The 17,710-nt window shown below is 41.0% G+C and overlaps 1 protein-coding gene across 3 annotated transcripts in view; it reads left to right on the top strand.

The window, feature by feature from the left end:
- The window catches only part of PCDH15 (protocadherin related 15), a 1,303,618-nt gene that overhangs the window by 692,859 nt on the left and 593,049 nt on the right, over window positions 1-17,710 (top strand). For all 3 annotated transcript variants that reach the window (XM_059729933.1, XM_059729932.1, XM_019484297.2), the window contains one exon: window positions 10,950-11,069. In XM_059729933.1, coding sequence (XP_059585916.1) covers window positions 10,950-11,069 — 120 coding nt within the window. The remainder of the gene's footprint in view (window positions 1-10,949; window positions 11,070-17,710) is intronic.

A 17,710-nucleotide genomic window follows, 5' to 3' on the forward strand; every position in this document is an offset into this window, starting at 1 on the left:
GAAGAACATCCCATGATCAAAGAAGCCAAATCCCTGATAGTGACACCACCTGTTCAGCCAGGTGTTCATCTGCAGGATGCATATGCTCCTGCCCGGGCCCTTTATCTTGACCAGAAGGATCAAAAAGAACACAGTCTGAGCCCCAGACCCCCTCACCCTTGCACCCACAACCCTGTAGTCACTTTTGAACTGGTCAGTGTCTCCCCTGGCAGTATCATTGGTGCCCACATGGATAAGCAGCATGGGGTAGTAGTCAGAGGGCCAGATGAGCCACCAAAATCTTCATTTTTTAAAACTCTGTAAATAAGCGCTTATAGGAATTTTTTTTAAAGTGTGTCATGAAGGTGATTAATATATCTATCTGCATCTACTTTTTTATATATCATTTGAGTGATTCCATAAATTGTTCTTACCCCTAGAAATACAGGGTTTTCTGTAAATGTTCCCTCTTTTAGTCACCCTTTTTTTCTTGCTTTGTCTCTTAACTTTTATTTACAATATATTGCGTTCTCCACAAGGACCAGTTGTCAATCTTCTCGATAGCTTTCATAATAGGCTTACTTTAAAAAACTTACTGCTTTTTTCCACTGAAGGTCAGCCACTCAAGATGGTCAAGAGTAATTGGTTTTACTCCTATTTTGACATCTTCCTTCAGGAAATGATATCGCTTTTCCAGGAGCTGAAATACTGAAAAACAAAACTAAAACTATTTTTTTAAATAACAAAATATTTTGTGAAGAGAACAAGCATGTCTAATGATAGAATAATGGTTTGGAGAAGAGCTTCTATGGTTTCTCTTTCTTCTACTAACTTGTATGAAAGTAACTTCTGTGATGGATATATCTTTACTTCACTCTTTTTTGTCTCCCTTTTGCTAGTGCAGTGGAGAGGTAGTAAAGAAACGGATGAACTTGAATCCCTCCTTCCATGCATTTAAATATTCCTGGCCTCATAGCAGACTTCTTGATGTTGAAAACTGTTTCTTCACTCTTGCCTTTTAGTTTATATTAGTGTAGCTAGCTGGGTTAAACCCCAGGGTGAAAGAGGAAGGGAAAGAGTTGACATTGATTAGCTATATTGAGGTAAAAACTTCATATGCTTTGTGTCTTCCAGGATTTTTCATTGAAATGGTCATCTGTAGTTAGCAGTGTCATTGTAACAACAAACTCTCTTTGTAGCAAGGATATAACTTGAGTTCTCCCTACATAAGCTTTTGCAATGAAGGGGTGATTGCATTCGCTATTTGAATGAATCGGGAAACAACCTTCATTCCTTGGCAGATATGTCATGAAGCCATTCAGTCCTGCAAATATATAGGATCCAAATTCATGGCACTTTCAGGTGACAGGTGGAATTTTTAGGTGGTAACATTATCATAAAATTGTACTCAGCTGCTTTACATCCATTCATGTTTTTAAGGCCCTTCACACACGTTACATTCAATATGTGGTTAATTCAGTATTCATGTCTTTAGTGACCTGGCCAAATGTTCATTCAGTTATTCCTGGTTTTATTACACCATTAAGTGACAAAGTTATTGCGCAAAATATGTAGAAACTTAGTCACTGTTTTCTGTCACATGTTTAATTGAACATGTTATCACTGCTTCTAGACTCTGGAGCGCACACCTATGTGCTCTGGAGGCTAAGAACTCTAGATAAATGATTGAGGGTCCCAGCTGTGGGAGTACAGTAAACAGCCCTGGCTGGAAGCCCCAATTAGCTGATGGAGCTCCCAGCCATGGGAACACAAGATCCCCTCCCTCTTCCCCCTGCCCCTTCTCCCCCTATATCTGGGAGCTCTGATCACTGATGCTTCAGTTCCCATCACAACTTCTTTTTAACATCCAAGTAATCTATAACCAGCAGCATAACTAGGGATGGGGAAGTGGGGCAGCAGTCCTCAGTGCTAATTTAGAGGGGGCACCAGAAAGGAAGCTCTACAGGAGCCCATACTGTGGCATTAGTGGCATATGTCCAGGGGCAAGTACCACAGCAGCAGTGGCCTGTATATGGAGACATAAGACTCTTCAGTGCACACCACACTCTGCTGTCACTCTGCATCCTCCCTTCCCTGTGTCCAGGGTGCCAAACTTCCTAGATTCCTCTGTACATAATATTGACATATTTTGATGATGCTTTCCAATAATAACAATGTATTGATAGCACATCCCATTATGACATAATGAAAGTCAATTAATTTAAAATATATTTTCCTCAAAAACATATTTGTCTTTCTACAAAAAATATCATTGACAAGGTTTCTTGGGTTCAGAATGGAATTTCTGATCAAAATGAAAAGAGCGGAGGACAAAGTCATTGAGTTTATCTACACAGTTTTCCTGGAATTCTAGGGATTCTCTAAGACTAGAGAAACTGGACCTTTTCAGCCTCTGCAAGAGAAGGTTGAGAGGCGACCTTGTGGCTGCCTATAAGTTCATCACGGGGGCACAGAAGGGAATTGGTGAGGTTTTATTCACCAAGGCGCCCCCGGGGGTTACAAGAAATAATGGCCACAAGCTAGCAGAGAACAGATTTAGATTGGACATTAGGAAGAACTTCTTCACAGTTCGAGTGGCCAAGGTCTGGAACGGGCTCCCAAGGGAGGTGGTGCTCTCCCCTACCCTGGGGGTCTTCAAGAGGAGATTAGATGAGTATCTAGCTGGGGTCATCTAGACCCAGCACACTTTCCAGCTTATGCAGGGGGTTGGACTCGATGATCTATTGAGGTCCCTTCCGACCCTAACATCTATGAATATATGGATGCCTGCTTTTGAGTTCTCACATACCAAACCCAGGTACAGTCCACCACAGCCATTCTCAAGACCCCTGTCTTGGTGCATACAAGTGGGTGCAGGTAGGTACAAGCAAGCATCCCCAGCAGGGACAGGAATGCAAAGTAGATGGGTCCCATGTGCCCTAATTACAGGGCTATGCAGTACAGTATAATGTACAGTCACTGTGGTCCAATACATTTTATATTACTTATGTCAAATGGAATGTTTCCAAAAGGAAAGAGTAAAAAAGAGGGACCAATTTTTATAGTAGACCGATATTCAAGTTCTTGCTCCAAATCAAGCAGAGCACTTGATCAATCTCTCAAAAAAAAATGTGGGAGAAGGATGTAAAGAGAAAACATAACAGGAAAACGGGAGATAAATGGGGGTAAATAACGGAGAAGAATGATCTCAGAGTAGAGATGTGAACAAGAGAAGAAATATGCAGAGATTTTTATAGACCTTATGAACAAAATATGTACATGAAAAGGTATGAATAATCTTCTGCTATAAACAACAAAGTGTGTTCACTATTGGAGACTACATTCATTTCCAAAGTACTAATTTGTCTGTCAAATCTGAAAAAAGGATTTATATATATAGTCAGATCTTATATGCTAAATTAAGTTTCCTTTGTTTCATCCATCCTGCCAAACCCTCAAAGTGAAAAGTAGAGAGGGTGGTTTTCAGTTTCTAGAACTAGTTTGACTAGTATATTTGACTCTGAGCAAAGGCCAATAATTTCACAAACTATTTTACTATGCACTGGCAAAAAGAAATTTCCATGAAAACAATTCTATATGACAAAAGATGTCATAAAAGCAACCTATGTATCTGTAGAAACGTATCAATTTTGTGATCTCTGCACCGATACTAAACTTATACTAAACTGCTTATTATAAAATTTAGTAAAGCATGAAATACTTTCTGTAACATTGCCATTTGTTACACAAAATCCATTTCTGTTTGTTAAATAGTAACTTCACTACATGTAAATTTCAGGACAGATTCTGTCCCTTCTCTCCTCCATCCCACCCCAGCCCAGTTTCTCCAGTATTATAAGTTCATAGTATATGGCCAGCAGCTCTCCAGTCACATCAACCACTTCCCTCAGCATCCTCAGTTGCATTGCTGTGGACCAATCCCATGGACCTGTACACATCCAGTTTTTCTAAATAGTCCTATACTGTTCTTTCACCACTGTTGGCTTCTCTCTTCCTTCCCAAACTGTGATGCCAGAAACCGTAACTCTGGGAACCACACTGCATGTGAAGACTGAGGTAAGAAAAGTCATCAAATACTTCAGGCTTTTTCTCATCATCTGTCTTAAGGTTGCCTCCCCCATTTAGTAAAGGACTCGCACTTTCCCTTACTTTCCCTCACTTTCAGTTTTCTCTTGTTGTTATGAAATGGCTATTTTACTGCTTTTAATGAAATGCCACTCCCTGTAATGATTTCTGTATTTCATAGTCTGTGATATAAAATATCTTCTCAATAAAATGACTGTATCTCCCTGGATTTTGTTTTTTACATGAATCTAAACTAAACTTAAAACATTTCATCTTGTAGATGGAAGTGTCTAATTTAAGAATCAGTTGCTCACTGTGATTTCTCCTGAAATGAGAGATGCAATAAACATTTCTTATCAATTGTATGTGTAAAATATGTTACATTAGGTTATTTTGGTAAGGCAGAGTTGTGAGGTAAAAGTTAATATAATAATTTTTACACTTCCCACATGGTGGTATTTGAATAAGAAGGGCTCCTCCTTCATGCTCAGATCTGGCTTCTGTTGTGGTGGTAATTGAATCTGGTCTTCAAAGTTGATTTTAAAAACTGCTCTGTTTAGCCATGTTTTTTATGGTGTCGAGATAATTGTTCACAATACTCAATACACAATATCACAAAGCTGTAAAGGAAGTAGTCAGGCGGGCAATGATCAGTTGACAGAGCTCTCAGCTGTCCAGTGCTGCTAATTAGCCTTGTAGTACCAGGGACAGGGTCAGAGCTATGCAAAGTTCCTAGCTGCCTGGGCTCCACCAATCAGGGAGTTAGTCCAGGCAGGGGTGCAAGATCCATGGCCAGCAGAGCTGTAGCCATGGGGCCACCAGGGTCTCAGCAGAGCTCCCCTGGCCCACTGTCAGCAAGCAGGCTACAAGGAGTGGGGAAAGGGGAAGGGAGTATTGTGGGATGCTAGGGGGTCCCTGTAGCACTATGTGTAATTGTACCAGTATTATACATAGGGTTGTGACATGGATAAATTCTTCTATTTCATAGTACTTTCAGGATCATTATAGTGCTGCCAACAGCTTGAATGGCTGTATGATCACTTTTCATACTGCTACAGGGGCATGTTAAAGCTTGCAAATGTATTGCCTGTGTATGACCTAAGACTAGCAGGCTATTAGAGTTCATATGCTAAATTCATGGAGACTAATATAACCCATCTATATTGTTATTTTAAATACAATGAATAAAGTCAAACTGCAGCTTTAGACCTTTATTTTTTAGAATATGCAATTACAATTGTGTTATTTTATATCACTGAATATTTTTTCTAGAATTTAGATTCCTTTTATACATTTCTCATTTTTACAACCATGCCCCTTTGACTATCACTTAGCAATAAAGTTTGAATGGATGAAACCCATTATTTTAGTCAGTAAATGTATTCTCTTCTACCTTAGTCTTAAATGGATTTTTATTTAATCAAACTAATAACTGGAAGAAATAAAGAACCCATCGTGATAACTATACAGATATTGAAAATTTACTTTCTCTGGTTAATGAGCTATGTCATTCCTACATTTGGCATAAGAAATAACATAGATTATGGGGAATAGTAACCAAGTATAAATAGTAATTGTAATGATCTTAATGGAGACCACTCTGTTACTAACATTTGTTGTTGTTTTTGTTCTGTTTGTTTGGGGTTTTTTTTAAATGTGGCCTGGTAGACAAAAAGAGAGATCTCTTGGTACACCGTTTGAAATTTAACCTGAAGTGGAAGGCTGTTTGTTTGTTTTTAATTGGGATCGGGTTCCAGAACTTCAAATTTGCAGGAAATTTATGTTTAATCAGTTGCTTTTATTGAGTTAGAATTTCAAAATGACTTATATCATGTGCCCTTAATGAAATTAAATGTCTTTTATACATCTGAAGAAAAACAGCACATGAATTTATTAGATGGATATAGATTAAGACCATTTGTGTTGCAAGAAGACAGTAACACCAAAACTGTCTTTGTTTTGATGGATATATTAGCAGCTTTACAACTGAATTTATAATTACTTCGCATAAAAAGGAGGAAATAAGAGGTCTCTAAATGTCAATGGAAGCTGTATTGAGGCACTTTAGAAAATCCATCTAGGCAATTATTTTCATCTTTAGGGACTGAAAGATGCCTAAATCTGGCCATGAGTAAGCCCACTGAAGACTAAGGCTAGGGACAGACATTACATGAAAAAAAAAACAGCTTCAGTGATCAGAAGTTAGGTTAAACCTGTAACAGATGTTTAGTGCACATAAACCAGTTTTAAAATGGCTGACACTGGTTAAAGATAAACCTGGTTGAATGTAGTATCTGACAACTGATTTGGGTCAAACTGGTTTATGCAAAATGTGTTCCAGACCCCTTCCTGGTTTAAGTTAAACCAGAGTTCCCCAGCATCCCAGATGTTTTGCAGCCCTGGGCTGTACTCTCTGCTCCAGAGAACAGGGCTGGCCCTGTCCCTCTGCTTCCTAGCCAGAGCTCCAATGGAGACTGCAGGCACAGCAGAGGGGGGAAGGGGGGATTCCCCCCTTCCCTCCCACTTCAACAGCATGGAGCCCAGCCCCACACACCCAAGGCATGTGGTATGCTAGCTAATGCTGAGAGGGGTGTGTGTGTGTGTGTGTGTGTGTGTGTGTGTTTCACTGGGACAAGGGGACAGAACAGTGTCTGCTTAGAGTTTTGTGCAGCTAATCAGCTAGTAATGTCCCTCCATTCCTTCCTTGGAAAAAAATCTGTTTAACAAGAGCTTGAATTAATGATAGAGTATTTTTGTTTTGTTAATGGACTGATAAACACTGTGTTATCAGCCTCCAGCTGGCTCCCTTGCCTGTCAGGCTTGCAGACACTATGAAGAATGAGGGAGAGGGAGATTGAAAAGCTCAGTATCATCAACAGATGTATGCACTTCACCCCCCCCCCCCCGCCTTGCCTCAGAGTACTAGCTTGGGGATGGGGTCTGGTAACACTCCCCCTCCACCCACCTTGATCAGCAAGTGGGGAAAAGCCTGGGACAGTGCAGGCAGGGTGGGAGTTTACACTCTCCCCAATCAGTGTGTCCTGCCGGGGTCTGACCATGCCCCCCCTCAGCTCAGCACTGTGGAAGGAAAGGAGGGCTGCTCTAGCACTGCCCCCCTCTGGCTTCTAACCTGAGCCACTGCAGGCATGTGTCAGCATTTCTTCAGCCCAGAAAGGATGTCTGTGAAGTTGCAAACTGGTTCAATTTAGGCAGGTTAGACTAACCTGCAAAGATTGAATTAATTCAGGCTCAGGCTTTTTGAATGTCTGTCTCTAGCCCAAAATAATACTTAAAAAAATAAAGCAGAGATTCTAGTGCAATCTAGTGATGGACATGGATATAGAGCGTAAACATTTTATTTAATCTGACTCTGAGTCTTCCCTCTCTCTTATGTGATTTTATTTGTAAATTTTGATTTAGTTATCTGTGCTTTTTCCCCTGATTTAACACAATAGTTCTACCAGATAGTAGAAAAAGGATGCCTACGAAAAGCTGTATTTTGTTTCCCAGCAAGTAATCTTTTTCCTCCCCTTTTCTAAAAAGGTACAGCTCTTTAAACCAATTCCAAATCCTGAGCAAGTGGCTATCATAAGCTGGAAACAGACGTCACTTTTGTGCAGCCATAAAAAACTATATGGCAAGAACAAAGGCCAAGCAAATGCATGCCTTGTCAGAAATGCCCAAAACTTGTGGCCACAGCATGTGGCATGAATTTGTCCATGGGTAGGCACTCTTGGGGCTTCAGGGCCTGTTCCTGAGAGTCCTTGGGGCATTCAGGGTTGGCCTGTGAAGTTCAGGAGTATTGCCCAGGTTCTCACATTTGCAGAAAAGCACCTGGGGATTCCCTGGGTAGTCTTGTTCTAGCAGGGAACCCTTCAGGGGTTCCCCACGGGTGTTGTCTTGCAGCCCCAGTCACTCCAGGAATTTGCAGGAGCCTGATCCTGTGGGACAACAGCTGACATCTGTTTTGCCCAATGAAGCAGATCAGCTGTGCCAAGACCAGCTGTTCCCAGTCCAGCTGATCCATTTCATTTGACACGATATCTTCCTTATAGAAACCAGGAAATTACTTACTCCATCATGGTTGGCCTAACTCAGTTCTATACTAGCAGTCCCTCAATTATATAGAGTGTTTAAGTCTCTACATGCTAGTTTGAATTGGGATATACATCGCCATGCATTTCAGACCCATTTTTCTGTATTTTTTCACAGATCTCTAGTTTTTTACCATTCTGACATAGTGTGGTTGGGAAAGTATCTTTTGTCATGTAAACTTTCTCAAATCAGCAAGTATTGATGCAAATCCCATTCCAATAATAAGATTAAATGAGAATTGGCTTCAGTGGTTAAAACTATTGCATTCTTAAAAGATTTATATTTTACCACACAGCTTTTGAAGTAGATTTTTTATTTGTTTTATTTTTTTAATACTCCTCCTAAAGAAAATAAATCTGAAAAATGCTGTCCTTAATAGTTAAACAGTAACATATCTAACTTTGGTTTATGGTATTTAGCTCTGATTTCATACTGTTTCAGCCACAATTCAGCTTTCTGAGATAATTGTTTTTCTAAATTCTTTTATGGCTGCTGCTGCACCAAAGATTTAAGGCAATGAGTCTTGTGTGCAGATCATAAGGCAATTATCTCCATGGAGACTGACTTATGAAAGCAATTAATAGGACGTGAGGAAAGTTAACTCCCTTTACTCACAATATCTATAAAACATATAGTATTTTTATTGCCTATGCCAATGACAAGCAAATCAAGTTTGTAGCAAAAATATTTATAGTTGTTGTGGTGTTAAGTATAGATAATGCAGTTTGGTATTAAGAAAAACGATCCGTATACAGTGTTCATCTTGAACAAGACTCTGCAAACAAATGGATTTTATTCTAGAGCTTCAGTGTTCCTGGCTCTTAAACGTTGGTTAGAGAAATCTAAGTCAACTACTAGCTCCCTAAGTAATAAGAGCAAAAACAATTTTAAAAATCAGAAAGGACCACTCAGCCTATGAGCTCCAGAAACATGAAAGCACAATGAAAGCTGGTAGTTCTTAGTTACTATGGAATATAGTAATTCAGGGGCATCATACTCCACAATTATAAGAATTTTAAGGGATTTTTAAAAATATTTAACTGTGTATACATTCAGTGGGGCAAAACTTTTCTGCTCTCTCTACACAGGGATAGAAGGCCTGAAAAACAAGGAAGCTGATGTTCTGTTGCATGTTGTGCTGCATGTCACGTAACAGCTAAATAGGAATCTTAAACAAAAAACAGAAGTGTGACTTTTGAGTTCCATTAATGTGAAAATCAAGTTGTTAAATCCATTGGTATAATCTGAGAACAGCTACTCTTACAGTTAACGGGCAGGAGCAGAGGTTATGCTGTTGCTTTGTATTCTGAATGGCAGATTCTGGTGAAGTTTATCTGGTAAGATAACTATCCCTAGCTGTGGCATTTTCAAGCACTATGGAGGAGGCTGTGTTCTAAAATGGAAACAGTGTAATTACATCTGTGTGCACATGCTAATGCATACAGTAAGTGTGCATAATGTGGAGGGCTGAGCAAATTGGCCTTATTACCAGTTTTGGCACAGCTGGATAGACATAGTCTTTGTTCTCAAGATCCCATTCGATGCCCACCCAAGTACAACCTGAGCACGTCTACACCTGCAATTAACGCATCTAAATAAATTCTAGTGCAATTTGATGTGGAGTAAATTAATCTACACATCACCATCTACATGTACATTTAGGCCCATTAATTTACTTCAACATCAGATTTTACTTTTGTCTGATGGGGCTATCTGACAGTACAGTAAATTAACCTACACTGGCCTAATTGCCGTGCATGTATAGTCAGTGGCATTTTACTGTGCAGCAAATTCGTCTACTGAGCAATAAAGTACACGTGTAGATGTGCCCCTTGTTTACTAAATCAAAAAAAGAGGTCAACAGCTCCTCCTTTTATGGCGGCTGATTTCTTAAACTGTTTTTTTACTACTTACTTTTAATCATTTTATATAACACAAATGGTGTGGGGGAGGGGACTGTCCTTTGTTTTTCTGCTTTCATAATGACTGTTTTAAAGTCTCTGAATATGAAGGATACAATCCTTCCCATACTGAAATTGATGTGAGCTTTGGTATTGATTCCTGGGGGCCAGGCTTAACACTTATCTCCACTAGGTTTAGGATAGCCCATATTATCAAAACAAAATTTTAGCAGCATTCTGTTGCCCAAAGCCAGATGGAGATGCACTTTCTTTCATTTTGTACTATTCTAACAAGAACTGTTGGATTTCTGAGTATCTGACTAGCCTGAGTATTACTTGTATACATGTATTCTGGTAAATCTGGAAATATTAAGATTTTAAGTGTGTGTATATATTGCCTTTATCTTGCATTATATTATACTCTTCACAATTTCATGGAGGCACTGTTGAATAAATATATATTAAATGTTCCTCTGAACAAATTTATCAATGTACCTCAACCTGAAAAGGAAATGTGTTCTTTGATTTTTCTCTTTATACCTTCTTTATTCTTACTAAAGTTATCATTTCCAAACCTTTAAGTCATTTAACATGAGCATTTTACCAAAGGCAATATAATTTTGACAAATTACAGCTTGGATGATTAAAATTGAGTATTGACTTCTCCCCTTAAAAGGGACAAATAATATGAACTAGACCAGAGTCTGAAAATATTGGGTGCATAAAATTGCCTTTTACCTTGCTTTTTTAGGTTCTTGATATTGAGAGAGGGCATAGTGGATTTATCTATGCACTAGTGCTGTTACCAATTTAAATTTATCATATCAGTGCTACATTTTTCTGTAATTTCTAAGTGTTTTTGAAATATGCTTGTTCCTGTTGTTGCAGTTAACACCAGTCGGAACCACCATCTTTACAGGATTCTCTGGGAACAATGGTGCCACTGACATAGATGATGGTCCTAATGGCCAGATAGAATACGTCATCCAGTACAATCCTAATGATCCAGTAGGTGAACTCTCTTTATACTAAACATGTATTGAAGTCAAATATGTCTATTTCTAAACACAAATTCCTTTCCCTTCCTTACCATATGTCTTTTATTTTCACACTATTAATGGTAACAAAGTTGTACGATTATTAATAATCCCCCTTCTCTTCCATTACTCACAGCAACGAATCCTCTTTGCGGTGAATGTTTAGTTAATAATGCATAACTTTATTACCTTCTTCTAATTTACAAATATTTGTATCCATAGAAAACAAATAATATACATTCTGAAGAACTGTCACAGTTTTAATTTGATTTAAAAAAAAAAACCCAATCAAACATTGCATGGAGTTCTGGTGGGAATGGAAATGAACATTTAAAACCGTTTCTTAGTTGTGAACCAAACTACTTATTCTAACCATTCAATTCAACTGTTTATTATGGAATAATTCCTCCTAATGTATTCATCATGTAGTCTGGGAGAGTGCTGCTCTTTTTTGGTGCTTGAACTTTTCTGAAAAAGTAATGTTGGAATATTGTGACAGCCATGATGGTCCAGAAAAAGTACAAGAGGCAAGGCATTTTAGTGATATCTTTTATTGGACCAAATGTATTGTTGGGAAAGCTACTGGACAAGATTTCAAGCATCAAGTGACCTAAGGATGCCTGAAGGTTTGTCCAGTAACTCTTCCAGCTATATACTTGGTCTAGGAAAAGATACCACCCAAAAAATTCTCACTTCTGAAAAAAAATGTGATTTTATTTCCTTTGCCAACACTTAAAATTGCACTAGGATTTTTTTTTTTGTTTGTAGCTACACTATTATAATATTATTGATTTAGGGAACATTGGGCCCTATATATTTTTTGTACTGTTTCCAAGAAAGACCAAAATCTAAAACTTAGTGTCAGCATGTTTTTCAAAGCTGATGACAATTAAGAATGTTCTTCTTGGGTGTACCTCATCTCCGTTTACTTAAAGCATTATGGCTATATCATAGAACAGCTCTTTAAAAAAAGCCTGGTGATGCTTGTGACTATGCAGTTTCCCAGAAATGCCTGGACCTATCTCTAGAATGTTTTTTGTTACAAAACCGGTTGTAAAATCTTATGAAACAGAAGCTGAGAATTCTGCTTGTGAGGAAGGAACCAACAACTGTTGCAGTTTTTTTTCTTATAGCCCCTTGTCATAAAGAGGAATTTAGAGATGTTTCAGTAGTAAGGAGAAATTGGCTAAATCTTTTGTACCATCAATAGTTATTGCTGATATGGTAGTAGTTTTGGCTGGAGGAGATGGGAGAGTTGCTGAATGATAACTGCAATTTAAAACTATTGGGTAAAACATATATTTCTTGAGTAAGTTTTAAACCACTTTTTGCACTGTTGAACCTGTGCAAAGGGGTGATAGCTGGGACCAGAATAAGCCCAGTATTTTTTTTTAAATAAAAGCTGGTTTAAAAAAAAATCACTGAAAAACTTTATTTTTAACTTCTTCATATTTCTGAAATTCCATAAATTAATTCATCTTGCTACATGGAGTTTCCTTATATGATTTCTTATTTTCCTTAGTAGGACTTTTACAGTTGAAACTTTATTTATCAAGCTTTAAAATATAGCCCCCATCCAGTATTGTTCTTAACAGTGAATTATAGAAATGGAATCTCCCTTCTCTTTAATATTGTAACAGAGCACTCTGTGCTCTGTTACTATCAGGGGCCTGAGCAGCAGTCAGGCAGCCCACAGCTACCTGTGGTGGTAATCAAGCAGAGTTGCCTGGGGAACAGGGCCCACCTAGAGTATATAAGGACTGGGTTTCTGAACTGCAAGGCAGCAGTCTGCTGCTACCAGCTGAGGAGGCAACATTTCAGAGGTAAAGGTTGGGGCTTTGAGGAAGGAGGAGGCCCCTTGATCCTGGGTATGACCTGACACTACACCCTGCTGGGGAAGGGTGGTCTGGTGGAACAACCTATGTCTGGGTAGCTCCCCAGAAATGCCAGGCCAGTTACCTCCCTGGTGAAAGGTGGGTAGGCATGCCTGAAAACCCCAGCTCCCACATCCCTGGTGGTTGAGATGTGGACTGAGGAGCCCAGACTCACTATGAGCATTGAAGCAGGGCCCAGGTCAGTGGAGAGACCTGTGGCAGCACCCAGTCTCATAGAAGAGCCTGGGTGCATTATGGAGCCAGGTGTTATGGTCCAAGGGGGATGGGGCTTGGAGCCCTAGTCCTATTGTGAGGGGCTTCAGCCCAGTGAGGGGGCCTGTGGCGATATAGAGAGTGGGTGATGCCCAGGTAAGGAGTGTGAAGACATGGCAGGCCTGTAGCCCAGGGATGGGGCTTGGAGCCTGAGGATGAGGCTTGGAGCTGGGAAAGTCTTGTGACCTGGGGATGAGGCCTGGAGCCAGAGGACAGGGCCTGGGGCTGCAGGATGAGGTTAGTAGGCCCAGGGATGGGGCTGGGAGTTGAACACATGTAGATATTATGATGAGGCCTGGTGTTAGGCCATAATGATGATGAGACCAGGTGTTAGGATAAGAAACATCTGTGAGGCATGGGGCATGTCAAGGGTAGATCGGAGCGTGTACAGAGGCCCTTGTCATCAGGGCAGGTAAAGGGCAGCCTCCTGCCTGATTAACATCTAATAACCAGAATATCAAGGCATGGCAGGTGAGAAAGGTGGGTGGCTAGCCCAGAAACAAGTGGGTGGGCCTAGATTGAGATCAGCCCTGGGCATCTGCTTGTTGCAAATACCTGTTAGAATTGGCAGATTACTGCAGCTACATTGATGGTACAAAACACCACCCCCCCGCCCCCCCCCCAAAAAAAAAATGTCAGCTGCAAGAAATGCATGATTAAATGTATAACTTGTCTTTTATTTTTCTGTATTTTTATTCTGTACTTTTATTTAAATTATAGAATTTTTTTTCTCTTAAATTCACACAGGCCTTTTGCCCCTTAAATGTTCTTTTCATTCTGACTTTTGTGGCCATAGTTTAAATCAAATTTCAGTCATTACTGATGAGCAAATCAGTCTTTCTCACTTCACAGATTGCAAGTCTGAAAATCAGATTTTAGCAGGTATTTTTTTCAGCTAGGGAAACCAAAGAATTCCCTTGATCATTCTGATTCAGTGAGTCAGACTAGACTAAGTCATTATCATAATTTTCTCTGGCATGAATCAGTGTTATAATGATCACTGGCATGAATACTACAGTTTAAAGTTGTAATGGATACTTCATTATAAATGTTTATTTTCATTTGATTCTTACTTAAAAAAAAAATTCTACCAGTTTAAAATTAGTATGTCATGTTTTAGTTAAAAAGTGATGTGTGATTTTGTGTGCTTTTGTTTTATTTGTGCTTTTATAAAAAAATGTGCTTTAATGTCTGTCACAAATTCCCCCAGGTATGTATTTGTTTGGGACCTACTGGATTTGTCTGGTTTCTCTGAGTACCCCCTGAAGATAGCATAGCATGGTTTCTAGAGTGGAGTAGAAACCTGGTTCCTTCCAACTCTGGGACTCTAGCTTTTCAGTCCCTGATCCTCCCAAGCTATCCTTGGCCTTGCTTCAAGAAAAAGAAACTAACTTCCAAAAGAGAGTCTTGAGCAATTCAAAGGGAGAAAGAGCACACCCCAAAGTCTCAAACAACAAGCAGATAGCTCTTCATCAATAAATGCATTTAGTGGGGGCAAAGGTCAAAAAGCAAGAAGACCCTGCCTTCCTCAAAGGGTTAAGCTTTCCTAGTATGCAGACCCTGAGTCACCCAAGGGTTAACGCAGCTGTTCTGTCTCTTGTCTCCAAAGCTCTTAGTACCTCAAAGTAGATCTATTCTTCCCTTCTAGTCCACATCATACCAAGCACCAACAGAGTGCTGCTCCCTCTCTTCAGATTCTGCCACTTTCAGAATGACACCCCTTCCTATTCATGCTGCTGCATCCACTGTGATGCTTAATCATCTCTTCCTTTGACCCTTCCCAGATGTCACTCTCAAAGGATGTTATTGAGTCCATCCAAAGAATCAACATAATTTTTCAATTCGTTATGGATGGATGTGTAACCCAGGCAGTTCTGGCTTCTGTCTGTTAACTGTCCTCTGGTCCCACCATCCCCATACAAGCTGATCAGGGAAAATGACGCATGCAACATTATTACAAAACAAACCCATTAAAACAAGAGATACTACAACAAAATCATGGTCTGTAACATTGACCAGTAAAGTTGAAGCAATATCCACCTAGAAATTTTAGGGAAAATGTGAATTGCATATAAATGTTAATTTCAGCTTTGAGTTTGTTCAAATTATTTTTTTTTTTAAAGCTGAAAAATGTCAAAACAGTCGGAGTGTCAAATCACATGTGCTTCAAGCTGAATAAATGAATGATACAGTACGATAGAAATTACGGCTGTACAAAAAAGAACCATTTCATTTTGACTTCTTTTTTTCTGTTCTGAAGGGACAGTGTTTAATTTCATTGTTTTGTTTCATTTCAAAACACTGTTCTGTTTCATTTCATTGAAACTTTCACTGATTTGATGCGTTTTGATGTTTTGCCTATGGGCTATAATGGGGAATCATGAACATGCCTATAATGTTATAATTTCTTTTCTTATTTGGATGAAAATTGCAGGGATGGTAGCCCCTTCTGAGGGCATGAAGCCTGCAGTGGTTCAAGGAGATAGGTCTAGGTGTTTCTAGGAAACTGCACCTTAAGTTGCTGACAATCAAAACTTGTGTCACTTGCTGGCAGCAGCAGCCTCCTGTCATCCTGCATGCAGATCTGGGGACCCACACCCCCAGGAGGGCTGTAGGGCTGTGATGGACTCCTTCCAGGGGTGCAGAGCCCCAGATCTGTCCTCGGGATGACAGGAGGCTGCCACTGCCACTTGGGACCGGCGCTGGGCGCGGCCCATGCCCAGTGCCAGGAAGACTCATGTTGCTGCTGACCCCAGGCAGCAGCAGCAGCCTCCTGTCATCCTGCATGCAGATCTGGGGGCCTGCACCCCTGGGAGGAGTCTGGAAGCACTGGAAGGGCAGGGAGCTGAGCCTGGCAGCAGGAGGTGGGGGGAGCCACTGGTCAGGGCTGCACTCCGAGCAGCTCCACCACTGGCTCTCCCACTACCAGGCTGATCTTCATGGGCCTGGCAGAGCCACTCAGAGCATAGCCCTGGTTCTCCCTACCTCCCACCACCAGGCTGGACTCCAAGCAGCTCTGCCAGGCCCATGAAGATCAGCCTGGTAGTGGGAGAGCCAGTGGTGGAGCTGCTCGGAGTGCAGCCCTGACCAGTGGCTCCCCCCACCTCCTGCTGCCAGGCTCAGCTCCGTGGGGCTGGCAGAGCTGGTTGGAGTGCAGCCCAGAATGAATCCTTGTGGGAGGCAGGGGAGAGCTATGGCTGCACTCCGACTGGCTCTGCCAGCCCCATGGAGGTCAGCTTGTTGGCAGGCGGTGGAGCACAGCCCTGGCTCTTCCCTACCTCCCACTGCTGGGCTAAGCTCTGTGGGGCTGGCAGAGCTGCTCAGAGTGCAGCCTGGTGGCAGGAGGTGCAGGAGAGCCAGGGCTGTGCCCTGACCAGCTCCACCAGCCCCACAGAGCTCATCCCAGAGGCAAAGTGCAGCCCTTGTTCTCCCCTACCTCCCATCACCAGGCTGAGCTCTATGGGGCTGGTGGAGCTGGTCAGAGTGTAGCTGAGTGGTGGAAGGTGGGGGGAGAGCCAGGGCTGCACTCTGATTGCTTTGCCAGCCCCATGGAGCTCAGTCCAGCAGCGGGAGGTGGGGGAGAGCCACTGGCCAGGGCTGCACTTGGAGCCAGGACTGCACTCAGAGTGGCTCTGCAACTGGCTCTCCCCTGCCTTCCACTGATAGGCAGAGCTCAGTGAGACTGGTGGAGCTGCTAGGAGCACAACCCTGGCTCTCCCCTGCCTCCCACCACCAGGCTGCTTCAAAACGTAAAACTTTTCAAAACATTTCAAGTGTCCTCATTTTGTTTCAAAGTTGTTTCAGAGCCTTTTGTTTCATTTTGATTTTACTGTTTCGAGCTTGAAATGCATCAATGCAGGTTAGAAATGAAACACTCATCAAAATTTCACACAGCCCTAATAGAAATTGGATTGAATACAGTTTAATACTGGTGGCAGAAAAGCATCTGGTGTCTGTCAGGGTATTTTTTTTAAACACTGCCTTTGAAGTGACTGGCAGATTGTACTACAGAGGATATTTGGTAAGGAGTTATGAAATGCAAACTTAGGTTATATGGAAATAACCAGATATTACTTTGTGGGACTAAAGAGGTCATATGCCTCACAGCACGACTCTTAAATTGTCTAGGTGCTTAAAATGAGTGATTTTTATCACTATAGTGACATATGTTGACTATGTTACATCTATTATGCAATCACTTAGCTAATTATACAATTAATCTAGATTCCCTACATGTGCAAATTAACTATGGTGACTTAAAAGGGTCTACATAGCCATAAAATTATTGCTGGTAAATGTGTAATTATAGTTAGTTTCTATTCATCTTTATTTGCACATGTAACCTCTGCCTCTATGGCTGGGAGACCACAGCTGCTGCAATTTCCTAGCTGTGTGGGCATCCTACCACCTGTGGTCTCCCAGCTGTGGGCATGTATGGTAAGCCCTGCCAGCTGGGATGTTGCAG

This window comes from Alligator mississippiensis, chromosome 6 (assembly GCF_030867095.1).
Source record: "Alligator mississippiensis isolate rAllMis1 chromosome 6, rAllMis1, whole genome shotgun sequence".
In the NCBI taxonomy this organism is placed as follows: Eukaryota; Metazoa; Chordata; order Crocodylia; family Alligatoridae; genus Alligator; species Alligator mississippiensis.